The following is a 13,930-nucleotide window of genomic DNA, read 5'->3' on the forward strand; positions in this document are numbered from 1 at the left end:
TATTGATATATATGAGATGCAGATTAATGTTATGTATGTTCTTTCGAATCTAAAGATTTCTGTGTGATTTCTGAGGAAACGTTCATCTTCATGTTGAGCAGGGGTCGCTGGGAGCTGGCGTGGGCCTTCCCCTCAGGTCTGCTTCGAGGCGAGGTGCAGGTGGAGGAGTTTCGCTGTGGGAGGACGGGGAAGCTGTTCTGCAGCCGCCTGACGGTGAGCAGCACCGAGACCCAGCACACCGGCCTGCTCCGCTGCAGGTACCGGCACCGGACCCGCAGGCAGACCTCCATCTACCTTTATGTCACAGGTAAGACACTGCTGCGAGGTCCAAGAGTACAACTGGAAAACATCAAGACCCTCACTCCTCCCCCCCCCCTTATGCTTATTGTTTATATCCCCAGGTTAAACAGGATGTGGTGGGTGCTAAATACAGCCCAATGCCAGAGACAATTATATCTAAACACTGTTTGTCCCAGCAACACATCCTTCTAGATGACTCTGGACGCCCTCCTCCCCTGCCTCTCTCTTCTCAGTCCTACTCCCCTGTCATCTATATATAAATAAATCCTTTTTTACTTTCGTTTACGTGCTACCTAGAGGCCAGGAATAGCCCAGCTGCTGAAAGGCTCAGGCCTGGGCAGAGTTTCCCAGGGCATCAGCCTTATCTGCTCGGCTCAGCCTTGCATGGAGCATCCTGTGCTTGGGGGAGGAGGGGAAGGGAGGGGATGTCGCTGTGTCTCTACAAGGTGGTGGCGGGGAGGTGTGTGTGTGTGTGTGTGTGTGTGTGTGTGTGTGTGTGTGTGTGTGTGTGTGTGTGTGTGTGTGAGAGTGAGGATAAGATGAAGGCTGGTGGCTCAGTGGTATCAAGGGGCAGAGGAGGCACGATGTCTACCCACCGCCCCGCCCTGTCCTGGAGGGTGACGCTCTTGGGCTGGAGGCCAGGGTCGAGGGCCACGCTACTGTTCGTCCAACAGGACCCTCGGGGGCCATCAATCGCTCAGGTCACCATGTCCATTAAGCTTCAGACTTGGCCTGCGGCTCTACTCAGACGTTGCCTCCCTCCCAGAGCACTCTATTAGGGAATCAAAGCAGGAGAAGGAAGCCCTCAGTCCGCTGGTCCTTTGGGTACTTTTGTTCGAATGTTCAGAGATTTGCTTTCCTTGAGTAACACCCTACGGTAACAAACAATGCAGCGAGCAACACCCACGCTGTTCAATGGCACAGGACCATTACAGTAGCAGAGAGAAGGCCCAGAGAGGCCGTTTGATTACCTCTAAACAATCTGTGTGTTTATTGTTGACCGCAGGCAGACATTTGCTGAATGGGTATTCAATGAATGGGTGTGGAGTATGTTTAGGAGTGTGTGTCTGTTTGTTTTTGTTTGTTGCTGATATTCATACTTGGAAGTGTGTGTTTGTGCTTATAGAGAGGCAGGGGATTGTTTTCTGTATGCATAGGGTCAGTTCACAGATAATGATAGGAAATCATATTCTTTCAATAAGTCAAGGAGGTCATTCTCACTTGGGATGATGGGATTTCTTTGCCCTGGGTGTTGGCTATCAGGCTCTCTTTGCCCTATCAAAAGTCAAAAGCCAAGTTTATGTTAATCCTCTGTGTGTGGGATAAAAACAGAGAGATTTCCCAGCCTGAAGGATAACCTACAAAATACACTCAAAGTCCTGCCAACTTTAAACTTAAGATAAGATAAGATCTGGCCAAATGTTACCAGTAAATCAAATATCCTTACTTTAAGCTTCATTGTGCTCCCAATCTTGCAGACATGCATTGACTTTAGGGGGTCGATGTTGAGGGATATTTGTTGCTCACATCCTTAAGAAAATACAAAAGCAGCATCTCTTTCCCGAAACGGCATCCGTTCCTGCATAACAAGTTTTGCAAGATTCCTAGTATTTATTTATTGTTATAGCTTGTCAGGATTGGCTGATTTTCAAATTGTATTTTTTGGTAGTACAAAAGAAGACATTTGTAAAAAGGTCAAGCTCTGAGAAGCTGCAACAGGCATTATTTATGTCATCAACTGACCCTTTTTACTGTACCTGCGGTTGTATAGCCTAAATGATAGATCACATGAGGAATAAGGAGTGCAAGACATTTATTTGACGTGCTTATCATCTGTACATTATGTGTCCATGACCGCAGTGTTTGGGTTTCAGACAGCCAGCAGCCATTTGTGGACCACCCTGATATGAGCCCAGATGTGTTGTACATGAAGGACAAGCAGCCGCTGGACATCCCCTGCAGGGTCACACACCCCAACATCACCACCACGCTGGTCAAGGTCAGTGCAACGACAATGAACCAAATCATTGGGATGTATTTTGCATCAGCACATCTACATGCATGAGTGTTCCTCCACACTTCCACCCCGCTCACATTCTCCGCACATCATCACTTCCCAGTTTTGTGGATCAGGGCTCACGTATGCACATAATGCACCGTCCCGTTGTTTCCCCCCTCTCCAGATCATTCGCCACATTGTTCTTATCTTGGCAGCCTTTGCGCGGTGGTGTGTGTGTCCGCTTGTTTGTGTATGTATGCGGATATGTGTGAAAGTGTGTGCGGATATGGTTGTGAGTGTTGCTGCTTAAGTGCTGAGTGAGAGGAGGGAACAGAAGTGCAAAGAGCAGCATTTGGAGTGTTTTTGTATGTTGCTGTATGGATGTTATATGACTGTGAATGTAAGAAAACCATATATATATACTTAAATCTGAATATACCCACTGGTCCAATATGCCGCTTCATTTACTGTCTTTTTCCGATGGAGCGGCGCCCACAGAGTCCTGTTGGCACCGTTTCTACCTGTGGAGACAGGACATGGCGTCTGGAGTGCCCCTTTGGCCCCGGGCCAGCACCACTTCCTCACACCTCACCCTCCACCTCTTGTAGTACGAGTCCTGGCTGCCAACTTCCCCCGCCTGATGCTTTAAACAGCTGGTTCACCCAGAGCAGGAAGCAGAGGCAGCTACTGTTGGCCCCCGAGAGATCAAAGTACAGTTAATGTTCTTTAATCATGAAAACCGATTAATATTAGTCATTGTGCGTCACGAGATTATTGTGGGATAACTAATAGAGTACTTGGAAAAGACACTTATAGCATGCACAAAACAAAAGAGAAACAATACAAAGAGAGAGTGTATTATGGGAGAAACCAACAGTTAATAGAGGAATTGATAGATTTGAATAGAGAGATTAAAGCAAAATAGTCAAATAAATGCAGCAGCGGCAGATATTTCATGACTTTAGGCCAGTAGTTTGGATCAACATCTAAAAAATGTCTTAAAATATTTTTTGTTAGATCCTCTCTGCCCGATAAAAGTCTTCCAAACATCTGACCTGAGCCGGCCCGGCTAAAGTAACTGGATGGCCTACCTGCCCGTCAGCCTCTGTGCACAAACTTATCTCGTGCCCTCATTGGTCATGTGCGCGTTCGTGTGTGTTGGAGGAGGGGCTCTGTAAAGAAGTAGCAGATTTCTTCCGGTTGTGTATTTTCAAATTCTAGCGCACTCGAGCTGGTTTCTCCAAAATGACCTACCCCACCTTTAATAGAGGAATTGATAGATTTGAATAGAGAGATTAAAACAAAATAGTCAAATAAATGCAGCAGCGGCAGATATTTCATGACTTTAGGCCAGTAGTTTGGATCAACATTTTAAAAAATGTCTTAAAATATTTTGTGTTGGATCCTCTCTGCCCGATAAATGTCTTCCAAACATCTCTACCTCAATATGAATGTCTGATATAAGCTTAAGGTCAAACCGGCCAATAGTTGAGACGAAATGTCATAGTGGTGGGAAAAAATAAAAGGATGATCCTCTGGGGAACAGGAGAGTCTGAACAGTCCATCCAATAGTTGTTTAGATATTTCAGAATAAAGCAGGTTGATGGACTGCTACAGAAGAAAAGGAAAGCTGCTAAAAAGAGAGATGAACTCATGATTTGCGATCCAGGAAGTGCAGAATTATCATCAGAACAAACCGGCCCATGTTTGACATGAATCTGATGCTTCAACACTCACATGTGTTTTTATCCTGTCTCCAAACAAAAGCCTGGAACCTCAAAGGTAATAACTCTAAAAATAGCCCTCCTCCTCTTCCTTCATCTCCCTCCTCTTCCTTCATCTCCCTCCTCTCACCCGGTGCTGTCACATCTCTGGAGTGTTTTTTTCCTGGAGGGATTTTGCACTCGGCCTGGATCTCTAATATGACCCTTCTCAGCGGGAACAATACCCAGGAGGGTCTGCTCTCTGGCTGTGAAAGTGACTCTGGAGGTCAGCCTGGGGTTCCAGTCAAAATGTCTATATCCTGTAGTAACAGGATGCCATGAGAGTCACATTTCTCACTCTGACCTTCGCTGTTCCTCTGGTTTCTCCCCCTCCACCTTTGCACACTCCTACATGTAGGTTTAGAGGATGGGGGCAAGAGGGGGCACTAAGGGCGCTCAGACAGTGAGTTTCTGAGGAGGAGCGAAGTGGCGTCTGCTCACTCTGGGAGGGGGGACATCAGCCTGTTCACACTGTGGGTCTGCAGGGGGGGAAATGGGTGTGATGGTGGTGGGCTCTACCTGTTCCCTTGAGAGTGGGTGGGAGGCTTCCACCGTGTCACAGAAACTCTAGTAAACATTTCCTTGAGGCTGCCTCCAAGAAAACAACAAGGTTACACAAGTGTCCATGTCAGGGCAGCCAAGTGTTATAAAACCTGGGAGGCTCTATAAATGTGACGCTGTGTTATCCTATGTGTATATGATTTTTAAAAGTGTGTGATTCCTGCAGTCATGTTTGTGTCATGGAGCAATATTTGATAGTTGTTGTCTTCTCCCCTTACAGTACCCAAACCTCAGCTTGAGTCCAGACCACAGGGTCATTTTATGGAACAGCAAGAAAGGCTTCACCATCCGAACCCCCACCTTCTACTACATCGGCCTCTTCTACTGCCAGACCGTCACTGAGGGTGTCACACACGTGTCCCGTAAATACTTCATATACAGACCAGGTGAGGAGCAGTGCATGGATTCATTTTGGATTCAAACTCATATGTGTGTCTCAAACATATAATTGAAGGTCCCCTATTAGACTGTTTTTCATCAATATATTATAGCTCTCAGATATATACAAAACCTGTCTCTGAAGTGTTTGGCTCCAAACACCAAACAGATCATTGCAGCATTACCCATAATCCCCTCTGTTTCAGCCCTGTTTCAAAAGGGCTGATTCTCTGTCTGTTACTTTAGATGAAAATAAGGAGCCCCTCCCCACGCCCCTCTGAGAGAGATTTTATTAAAAAGAACACAACAGCCGCTTTCACACAAAGTACTTTGCCGCACTTAGTTCCCAGCACTTAGTTCCCCCATGGAACTAAAGAGGAGAGCCGATGGCATTCACACCGGAATAAGTTCCCTGAGGGAAGATTACGCAAATGAAGCCGCTGACGTCACTTCTTCTTCTTCTGCTTTGGGTTTACTGGCAGGCCGCAAACAACTTCACGGTGTATACTGCCGCCCGAAGTCCCCGGAGTTGGGGACTGGCTTCTGTATTTACTCGGAAGGCTTCAGTAGAAGCTGCTGGGAGTCCCAGCAGCTTCTACTGAAGCCTTCCGAGTAAATCGCCAGAACGCCGACACCTCCTCATCTCCACCACTCCCATGTTTTCTTTGTGTTGCCATAAGTTAGTCTCTCTTTGTTGGTGCGCTGTGCTAATGCTAATAATGCTAATGCCAGCAAATACAATGGCGGCTTCACAAAACTTTTCAGAGTTTTAAGGGGCGTGGTTTGCAATTCGCCCAGCCAATCAGAAATTGGAACTTGTTTCTCCCCAGGAAAGTACTACCAAGTTCTCTTTTTGGTGTGAACGCAAAATCCCAGGAACTATCGGAACTAAAAGGGAAAAGTAATCCGGTGTGAAAGCGCCTATTGGTGCTCTAGGAGGAGATTCAGGTGATAAGGTGGGGGGGGGGGGGGGTTACCTTGGTTGCTGATTGGCTAATGGTTACACGAGCCAAAAAATCGTTATGACATCATAAAGTGGCCAAAATCTGATCAGCTCATTTTCAGACAGGTTTTTATAGAAATCGATCAGGACAGAAAGTGAGAGAATCTTTTTTCCTGAAACTTTCAGAATCTCTTTACACAGAGGGGACACATGCTGATGTAGAAAAGACGTACAAAAGAGGATTTTGCATAATAGGTGATCTTTAAGTCCTGCATTTTTGTCTCTCTTGTCACAGTGAGTAACATCATGGACGTGTACCTGAACAGCAGTGGACCTGTGGAGGCTCTGAAGGGGGAGAGGCTGGTGTTGAACTGCACCGCCACCGGGGAGTTGAACACCAGAGTGAACATCACCTGGGACTACCCCGGAAAGGTCAGAGCTGCATTCAAGTCTGAGGAGACAATTTACCTTTAAAAGAGACTGGCTAGGCGGGGATAACTCTGTTAACATGCAGCTCTTACTCAAGTATGTTATCAACCATTTAAAGTTGATATAAATGTAGTTCTGCAAAGTCTATGCCATCAGGGGTTTATTATTTGTGACTTTATGTTTACATTGACAGGTGGTGTCACATTGTAGAAACTTACAGGAAATGTGTGGGAAGTGTGAATGGGTGACTCACAACAAGGGTCACAGAGTGAACCAAACTAAATAATTTGTGATTATACTTTGCACCAATGGGAATCCTTGAATCAAAAGTTAAATTAAAAAAAATTCAAATGAAAAGTCCAATCACACACAGGTTTTCCTCCCTCTCCACCTTCAGATCAATAACACCGGCTCCACCTCCAAACGGCTCCTGAAACACAGAACGCACATGTTGTTCTACAATATTCTGACCATCCCGAAGCTGCAGCGCTCCGACCGAGGCCTGTACACCTGCCGCGTGACCAGCGGGGAGAAAACCAAAGAGCAGAGAGTCAATGTCACGGTCTTTGGTGAGCGTCTTCCTCTGAAACTGCCTTACAGTCTGATGATTCAACAGCAGACATATGCAGAGAGTACTTTATTATATTTCAAAGCTGTTGAGAGTTTCATTCTGTGATCAACTGACCCAAAGATGTGCATGTGTCTCTCTTCTTTTTTAGACCGTCCGTTTATCCGCCTGAAGCCCAGACATGGAGCTATGATAACAGTACAGGCAGGACAGAAATCTTACAGAATCTCTCCCAAACTGCGAGCGTTCCCTGAACCTCAAGTCATCTGGTGAGAAAACTCCTTCATTCCTGAAATCAGACCAAACTGCCTTGTTTGGTTTGGCATTTGTTTTTTTTGCCTCCCTTTCTATGGCGCAGTTTAAGCCGTTTTTGGTTGCGTTTCCACTCGGCGTAGTTCCGGCTAGCGGGTACTTTTTCAGTTTTCTGGCTCTCCAAAATCGAGGTTCTTTCCGGGCCAACAACCGGGCTGGCTGAGTATGCTAAACTAGTGAGAGAATCGCTGGCAAGGGGGCTACAACTACAACAAGATGAACATATTTGATTTAATTGTAATACACGTTTCAAAATGATGCCGAAGTAACAACATACTGATACCGGTTAGTAAAAACCATGAATTAATGCTTTGACAAGTCTGCAGACAGACGGCAGGCGAAAAACCCTTTAAAATGCGTGTTTTATGAATGGAGATCGGCTAAGCTAACGTTAGGCCTATATATGCTCCGACCGTCCACACTCACAACAACGGCCTACAGACATAAATAAACCAGCGACTGTATTCGCCATGACACAGACAGTCTGTGGTTTGTACTTGTTTAACTTTTGTCTAGTTTCTGAACAGATATGAGGAGCTGTGAGCTCTGAGGGCTAACGGCTGATGTTGGTTTTGTGTTTCGCATTGAAGATAACGTCACGGCTCCGCCTACACTGCGTTACTATAGTTACTACCCCAGTTCCTAAACTGTAATGGAAACGCAGCATAAAGTCAGCCTGGCTTAACAAAGCCTAACTATACCGTACTAAGCCGTGCGAGGCCCTGCAGTGGAAATGCGCCATTAGTGTCTCATAGATGTTATTTAAAGGGGGCGTTTCAGGCAGGGGGGGAGTGTGGGAGACAAACTTCCTCTGGTGGGAACACAGGGATTCTAGCCTTTGCAGACCATTGACATGCACAAAAACCTATACAACACTACAGGAAAGGGAAACCCCCAAACATAATGGGCCTCTTTAAGCATTGATAGTCATATTCTGGAGTAACTCCGAAAGATTTTCCCTGAAACTTTGCTCAGTGGTCTTTCTTTTCTGAAAGGTTGAAGGATGGCATGGTGGCAGCGGAGCAATGCTCCAGATACCACATGGACGGGACTGCTCTGGTGATCCGGGACGTGGCAGAGGAGGATGCTGGGAAATACACTGTCCTGGTACGAATCCTGGAACATGGACTCTACCAAAATCTCACCCTCACACTTGTGGTCAACGGTGAGAAATTTGAGTATTCACCCACTGAACACAACTTTTTTCTTATAATTCATGTCGTTTTCTAAATGTTTGATTGTGCTTCTTGTCTGGCAGTGAGTCCTCAGATAGGGGAGAAGGCGGTATCGTTGCAGGACCCCGGCTCGGTGCCCAGAGGGAGCAGAACAGCGCTCCACTGCACGTCTCACGGAGTCCCGCCTCCACACATCCAGTGGCTCTGGCACCCCTGCCCGTCAAAAGGCCTGTAAGTAGCCCAGAGGGTAGATGCAGTACACATTTAAAATATTCAGGGGTGGAAGAAGTACTTATAGATTTGTTACTTAAGTAAAAGTAGCGATACTACATTTTAAAAGCACTTCAAAGTCAAAGTCCTCCATTCAAAATCTTACTTCAGTAAAAGTACAAAAGTATCGGCATCAAAATATACTTAAAGTACCAAAAGTAAAAGAACTCCTTATGCGTAATGGCCCATTTCAAAATCATATATATATTGAGTTATTGGTTACTAATATGACACTGGTAAATGTAGAACTATATGCTGCTGCTGGAAATCTGAACCTATAAATATATGTCAAAGTTTATTTAATAATTGATTTGGATTTTGTGTTAGCTAATAATCTAAACCTAAAAAGTAACAAAAGCTGTCAGATAAATGTAGTGGAGTTAAAAGTACAATATTGGCTTCTAAAATGTAGTATAAAGTAACATAAACTAAAAATATACAGGGAAAGTACAAGTACCTCAAATATATACTTGTGTAAATGTACTAGACATTGAATTAGATGAAGAAACTGTTAGCTGCACTATTAAATAGTATTAACATATTCAAACCAACCAAGAGAAAATAACATGTGACCTAATGATAATTCAATGAAAGAGCGAAGTTGTTCAAGTCAATAGATCGAATAGATTTGGACACCAGTTCAAGCTTTGTGTATTTTGCAAAAAGCTATAAATACCCTTGCCATAATGTTACGAACACACACAAAGCTGCCTTGTTTGTTTTATGTTATTTAGGGTTTGGTGTGTGTGTGTGTGTGTGTGTGTGTGTGTGTATGATTCAGAAAAACGAGACATGTTTTGTCTATTTCAGCATGTGTTCAGACAGCGTTTCCTTCTTGTAACCAGAACAGATGCCTTTGGGGGCCTTTCATGTGCGGGAATGTGTGAAAATGTGTGTGTGTTTATTTTTATGCGCCCACATATATATGTGTGTGTGTCTCATCATGTCTGTGTTATATGTTTGCTTGCTTTTGCAACTCTGTCCCTATATGTTTATTCCCCTCCTGTCCATGTTTCCTTTTTCGTGTGTGTGTGTGTGTGTGTGTGTGTGTGTGTGTGTGTGTGTGTGTGTGTGTGTGTGTGTGTGTGGTGTGTGTGTGTGTGTGTGTGTGTGTGTGTGTGTGTGTGTGTGTGTGTGTGTGTGTGTGTGTGTGTGTGTGTGTGTGTGTGTGTGTGTGTGTGTGTGTGTGTGTGTGTGTGTGTGTGTGTGTGTGTGTGTGTGTGAGAGAGAGAGATACATTCACAGACACAGTACACAGTGTATCTCAGACTTGAAAGGATAGAGAAAAAAAACACACTTCAATAGAAGCCAGTTCCGTGCTCCCAGTCACGATTTGTTGGTTTCCCAAATCAAACGCTATGATTTAATGAATTTCCTGTCCAGGGCGCAGGGTAAGAGGCCTGTTTATTATTGTGATTGCACACTGCATCCTGTGATGCCTTTTCTTATATCTGACACACACACTATATATAAAGTTCTCATGAGAAATGGCCCAGCCCAGCGATGCCGAGGAGTCATTTAGTCACCACACACGAGTGTCGAGCAGGCGCCTGGCAGAGGCTTTGATTGAGCTGCTCTTGGAGGTCAGACACTTATTGTGTTGCTTATGACTGAGTCAGAAAGGTTAAGTATTACCTGAGAGTGCCACAGCAGCCGCCCTGACTCGATTCCTCCTCTGAGACACGCTGATATCATCCGTGTACTTGACCCTTTCATCCGTCCGTTTCTGCCAAAATCCCAAATGTAGTTTTAATGATCTTATATTTATAGGTAGATTTAACCTAAGTAGGAGCGATGTAAGGTCTTTATCTTTATATTTAAGTGTCAGCCTAAGTTACCTGTAGCATATTCAGAAAATCCAGAATTCCAGGTATAAAGGATTATTGAAATGTTGCTCCTGTTGTACCACATTATTGTATTACAGTGTACATGAGAACAGATCTGATCTAATGTGTCATCATGAGGAGAGTCACATGCAATCTGCACCTAACGAACGTCTGCCTAAAAACTAATTATTTTACGATCAACAATCAAGTGTTGAATTATTTTCAGATTCTAATTAACACATATAATGTGGCCAAAACATACATGCAACAAAAATGTATGCAACAAAACGCTGCAAAAGAATAATATTTCTCCAAAGCATGAGCTTATTACCGTAAAGGAACTAAAGTATATTGCACAGTGATGTTTCTGCAGATTGCATTTGGCCTCTTCACCGGCTGATGTTGGGTCCTTTGTGGAGCTCTGTTCTGGTTCTGCTTCAGTGTCTGCATTGAGTGTGTTTCTTTAGTTAGCTGGATCCTCACTAGGCGCTTGTTCTTTGCAGCCCGGCTGCACCACGAGCCTGACGCTGCGCTGGAGGAGGCCCAGGGACAGTGGACCAGGCTGGGCCAGGCTGATGGGGGGCCTCGCGCCTGGATCCTGGGCCCACCTCCTGGGTCTGGCCCTGGGAACCGCAGCAGTCTTATCTGGCCCTGGCAGGAGGCGCACTGGGCTTCCTGTGCGAAAATCAGAGCGCTTTTCCTCTCGTTGTTTGGCTTCCTCTCCGACGCGAGACGCTTCCCAGCAGCGTGATTGTCCCTTCGTCTTCAAACGTGGCACAGTCCGCTTCCTCAAGAGCTTGATCTATTCTTGAGAGACCCCCACACACACACCCCTTCCCCCAACTCTTCTGCCCCCCACACATACCTCTCCAAACCCCTTCCCTCACCAACTCTGCCCTACACCCCAACCAGGCATCAAGAACAACTCCCCATCGCCTCCCCCCCTGGAGCCCCATCCCCTCCACCTCCACCTCCACCTCCACCTCCCCCTCCACACTCTCATCAGCCAGACCCCCTCAGTGACAGTACCAGAGATCCATGTGATGATGCTGTGCTGAACTGGTAGAAAGTGAGGAAAGTGACTTGAAACACTGCTGAGCAGTGAGGACCAGGAGTCACAGAAACAGAGGAACATAAGCCACATCACTAAAGATATAAGGACACCTGCTTATTTATTTATTTACTTCATTATCCCATATCTCCCCCTCACACCCGGCCATCATGTAGTTTTATGCTTTTGTACAATTCCCAGACATTTTGAGCCAGAAGAAGTGCAATTCCATTCATCCACCAGCCACATTTCTGGAGCTGCTTCGCTTGTTTTTTGTGTCCTAGAGTGGTACTATAATGGGTGCATGAACCGTGCCTGTCCCAAGCCCCGATCTGATCCTGACATCCACAAAAGCTGTGAGTTTCTGTTCCGATTTTAAGCCACTGGTAGAAGGTCAAATGTGCTCACCTTGGACGGGCAAAACAGGAGAGAGCACAAGCTTTGTGTTGTTCACTATGGGATGCCTACAGTTCTCTATAAAAGACTGACGGTCCGCAGACACCTACCATGTAGGAAGTCTCTGAGACCGGACACTATGACCGCCCTCTGTCCTAATATCATCCTGTCGTCCCATGTCAAAATGTCTTGTTTGTCAAATGATGTCAGTGTAACAGCCATGTTGTCTTTGTATTGAAAGTTAATTGAAATGTATGAGTGCCATCAGGTTTAGTAAAGTCCAATTGTGTGTGTGTCTGTATGTGCGAGTGTGTGTGCGAGTGTGTCCCATTTACGGGTGTCTCCCAATGTGATTCATTCCTTGTATAAAGATGTTCTATGAGTAATATATGAATCTAATATTTAATAATTTTATACAACTAACTTACATATGACGAATGACAATATTTGCCAACTTTGTATGAATCTGTATTGAAGTGTTATATCAGTTGTTTGTGTTTTTGCATTAAACTTTGCTTATATTTGTGGATTGGTTTACAATGCGCTGTGGTTATTCTGGGGTTGAGACAGGAACGGACAGAGACGGAGGTAAAATGTATTTCAGGCAGTAAAAAACGAGACAGGAAGTAAAGGCAGGAGATGACCCCCACTGATACACAACCTATTCATGCTCACCCTGTCCGCAGGCACACACTGTGAGAATGTGTCTGGTATGACTGTGTATCCATTTGTGTTTCTGTTTCTAACCACGTTTATGTCCGCACATCCATCTAACTAATGATATTTGTGTGTGTGAGTGCAGCTTTGAGTGAGAACGCTTTTCCTGGGAAGCGTGGGGGTGTCAGCCTGTGTGGTGGGCGTGTGTGTGTTTGAGCAGCATGTGTGTGTGCAGGTCTGTGGTGTCATGCACAGGGTGGGTCATCTCGAGATGCCAAGAGGAAGAGCAATCAGAGAGGAACAGCAGGGAGGAGCTGAGCTCAGACAGAGAGGGGTACTGACACTTCATAAACACAGCATCAATGAACACAGTTTACATTAAGCAAGATGGATAGTGTCTAAATAATGAAGCAACATGCACGTTATGCTGCCAGTGGGTGGATTTGTTTTGTGGCAGAACAACAATGCAGTCTGGCAGAACCTGTAAGCCCTATTTTTGCCCCGCCACACAACATACCTCCCCTCTTTATAATGCATCTTACCATCAAGTGTTTTATACTTCAGATCATGAATATGAAGCAACATTTATTGTGGGATTTTTCTTTTTTAGATTGCATTTTTAGAATGACACTAAATGCATTCTCTCTAATCTACCGTCACACATTTATCTAAATTAATCAATCTTTGTTGATAAATGATTACCATATATTGACTATATTTGGGTATTGGACTGCTTTGACTTGACTTATTGAAGTAATTGAAAACACTTTGGGTTCTGCAAAATGATCACGCTGTTCTATCTTAACAAAAAATGATATATCCATACATTTAAAATAATCTAAATATTAATAAATAGTAAAAACTATAATGACAAATATTCAAAAATGATCATTTCAGAGCTCTAGATGTCCATACAACACATTATTAAAACTGTGAATAGGAATGAATAAATGAAGTTGACTTTTTAATTTATATAATATGATAACCAAAGTGCATTTTCAACGAATGATAATTGTGATGCACATTCAAATGTACTTCCATTAAGCACATGTTCTTGCTCCTTGTTGTTGATGGTACTTGCTACATTTTTATAACATTACATTTATCTTCATATTAGATATTTGGTGCAGCTTTACATGTAGAGAAGTAATGAGATGAGATACAGGCTACTCCTTTCCCTCGACTGAGTTTTACATCGTAGGTAGCATTGATAAACCAGAGAGCCGCCTCCATAAGTTCCCACAGCCCTCTGTGTAATCTATGGATTTAGACTTGTGAGAGTCAATGAGAGGGACAGGAACT

The 13,930-nt window shown here is 44.5% G+C and overlaps 1 protein-coding gene across 3 annotated transcripts in view; it reads left to right on the top strand.

The window, feature by feature from the left end:
* The window catches only part of flt1 (fms related receptor tyrosine kinase 1), a 34,901-nt gene that overhangs the window by 3,411 nt on the left and 17,560 nt on the right, over positions 1–13,930 (top strand). Inside the window, exons 3-11 of one of the 3 annotated variants that reach the window (XM_034229657.1) lie at positions 102–307; positions 2,175–2,299; positions 4,844–5,009; positions 6,240–6,376; positions 6,771–6,942; positions 7,093–7,210; positions 8,249–8,418; positions 8,512–8,659; positions 11,028–12,918. In XM_034229657.1, coding sequence (XP_034085548.1) covers positions 102–307; positions 2,175–2,299; positions 4,844–5,009; positions 6,240–6,376; positions 6,771–6,942; positions 7,093–7,210; positions 8,249–8,418; positions 8,512–8,659; positions 11,028–11,049 — 1,264 coding nt within the window. In that variant the 3' untranslated portion in view covers positions 11,050–12,918. Of the gene's footprint in view, positions 1–101; positions 308–2,174; positions 2,300–4,843; positions 5,010–6,239; positions 6,377–6,770; positions 6,943–7,092; positions 7,211–8,248; positions 8,419–8,511; positions 8,660–9,548; positions 9,713–11,027; positions 12,919–13,930 lie in introns of those variants that run through there. The other 2 variants (XM_034229655.1, XM_034229654.1) reach the window with 2 other exon arrangements.

This window comes from Gymnodraco acuticeps, unplaced genomic scaffold (genome assembly GCF_902827175.1).
Source record: "Gymnodraco acuticeps unplaced genomic scaffold, fGymAcu1.1, whole genome shotgun sequence".
Classification (NCBI taxonomy): Eukaryota; Metazoa; Chordata; class Actinopteri; order Perciformes; family Bathydraconidae; genus Gymnodraco; species Gymnodraco acuticeps.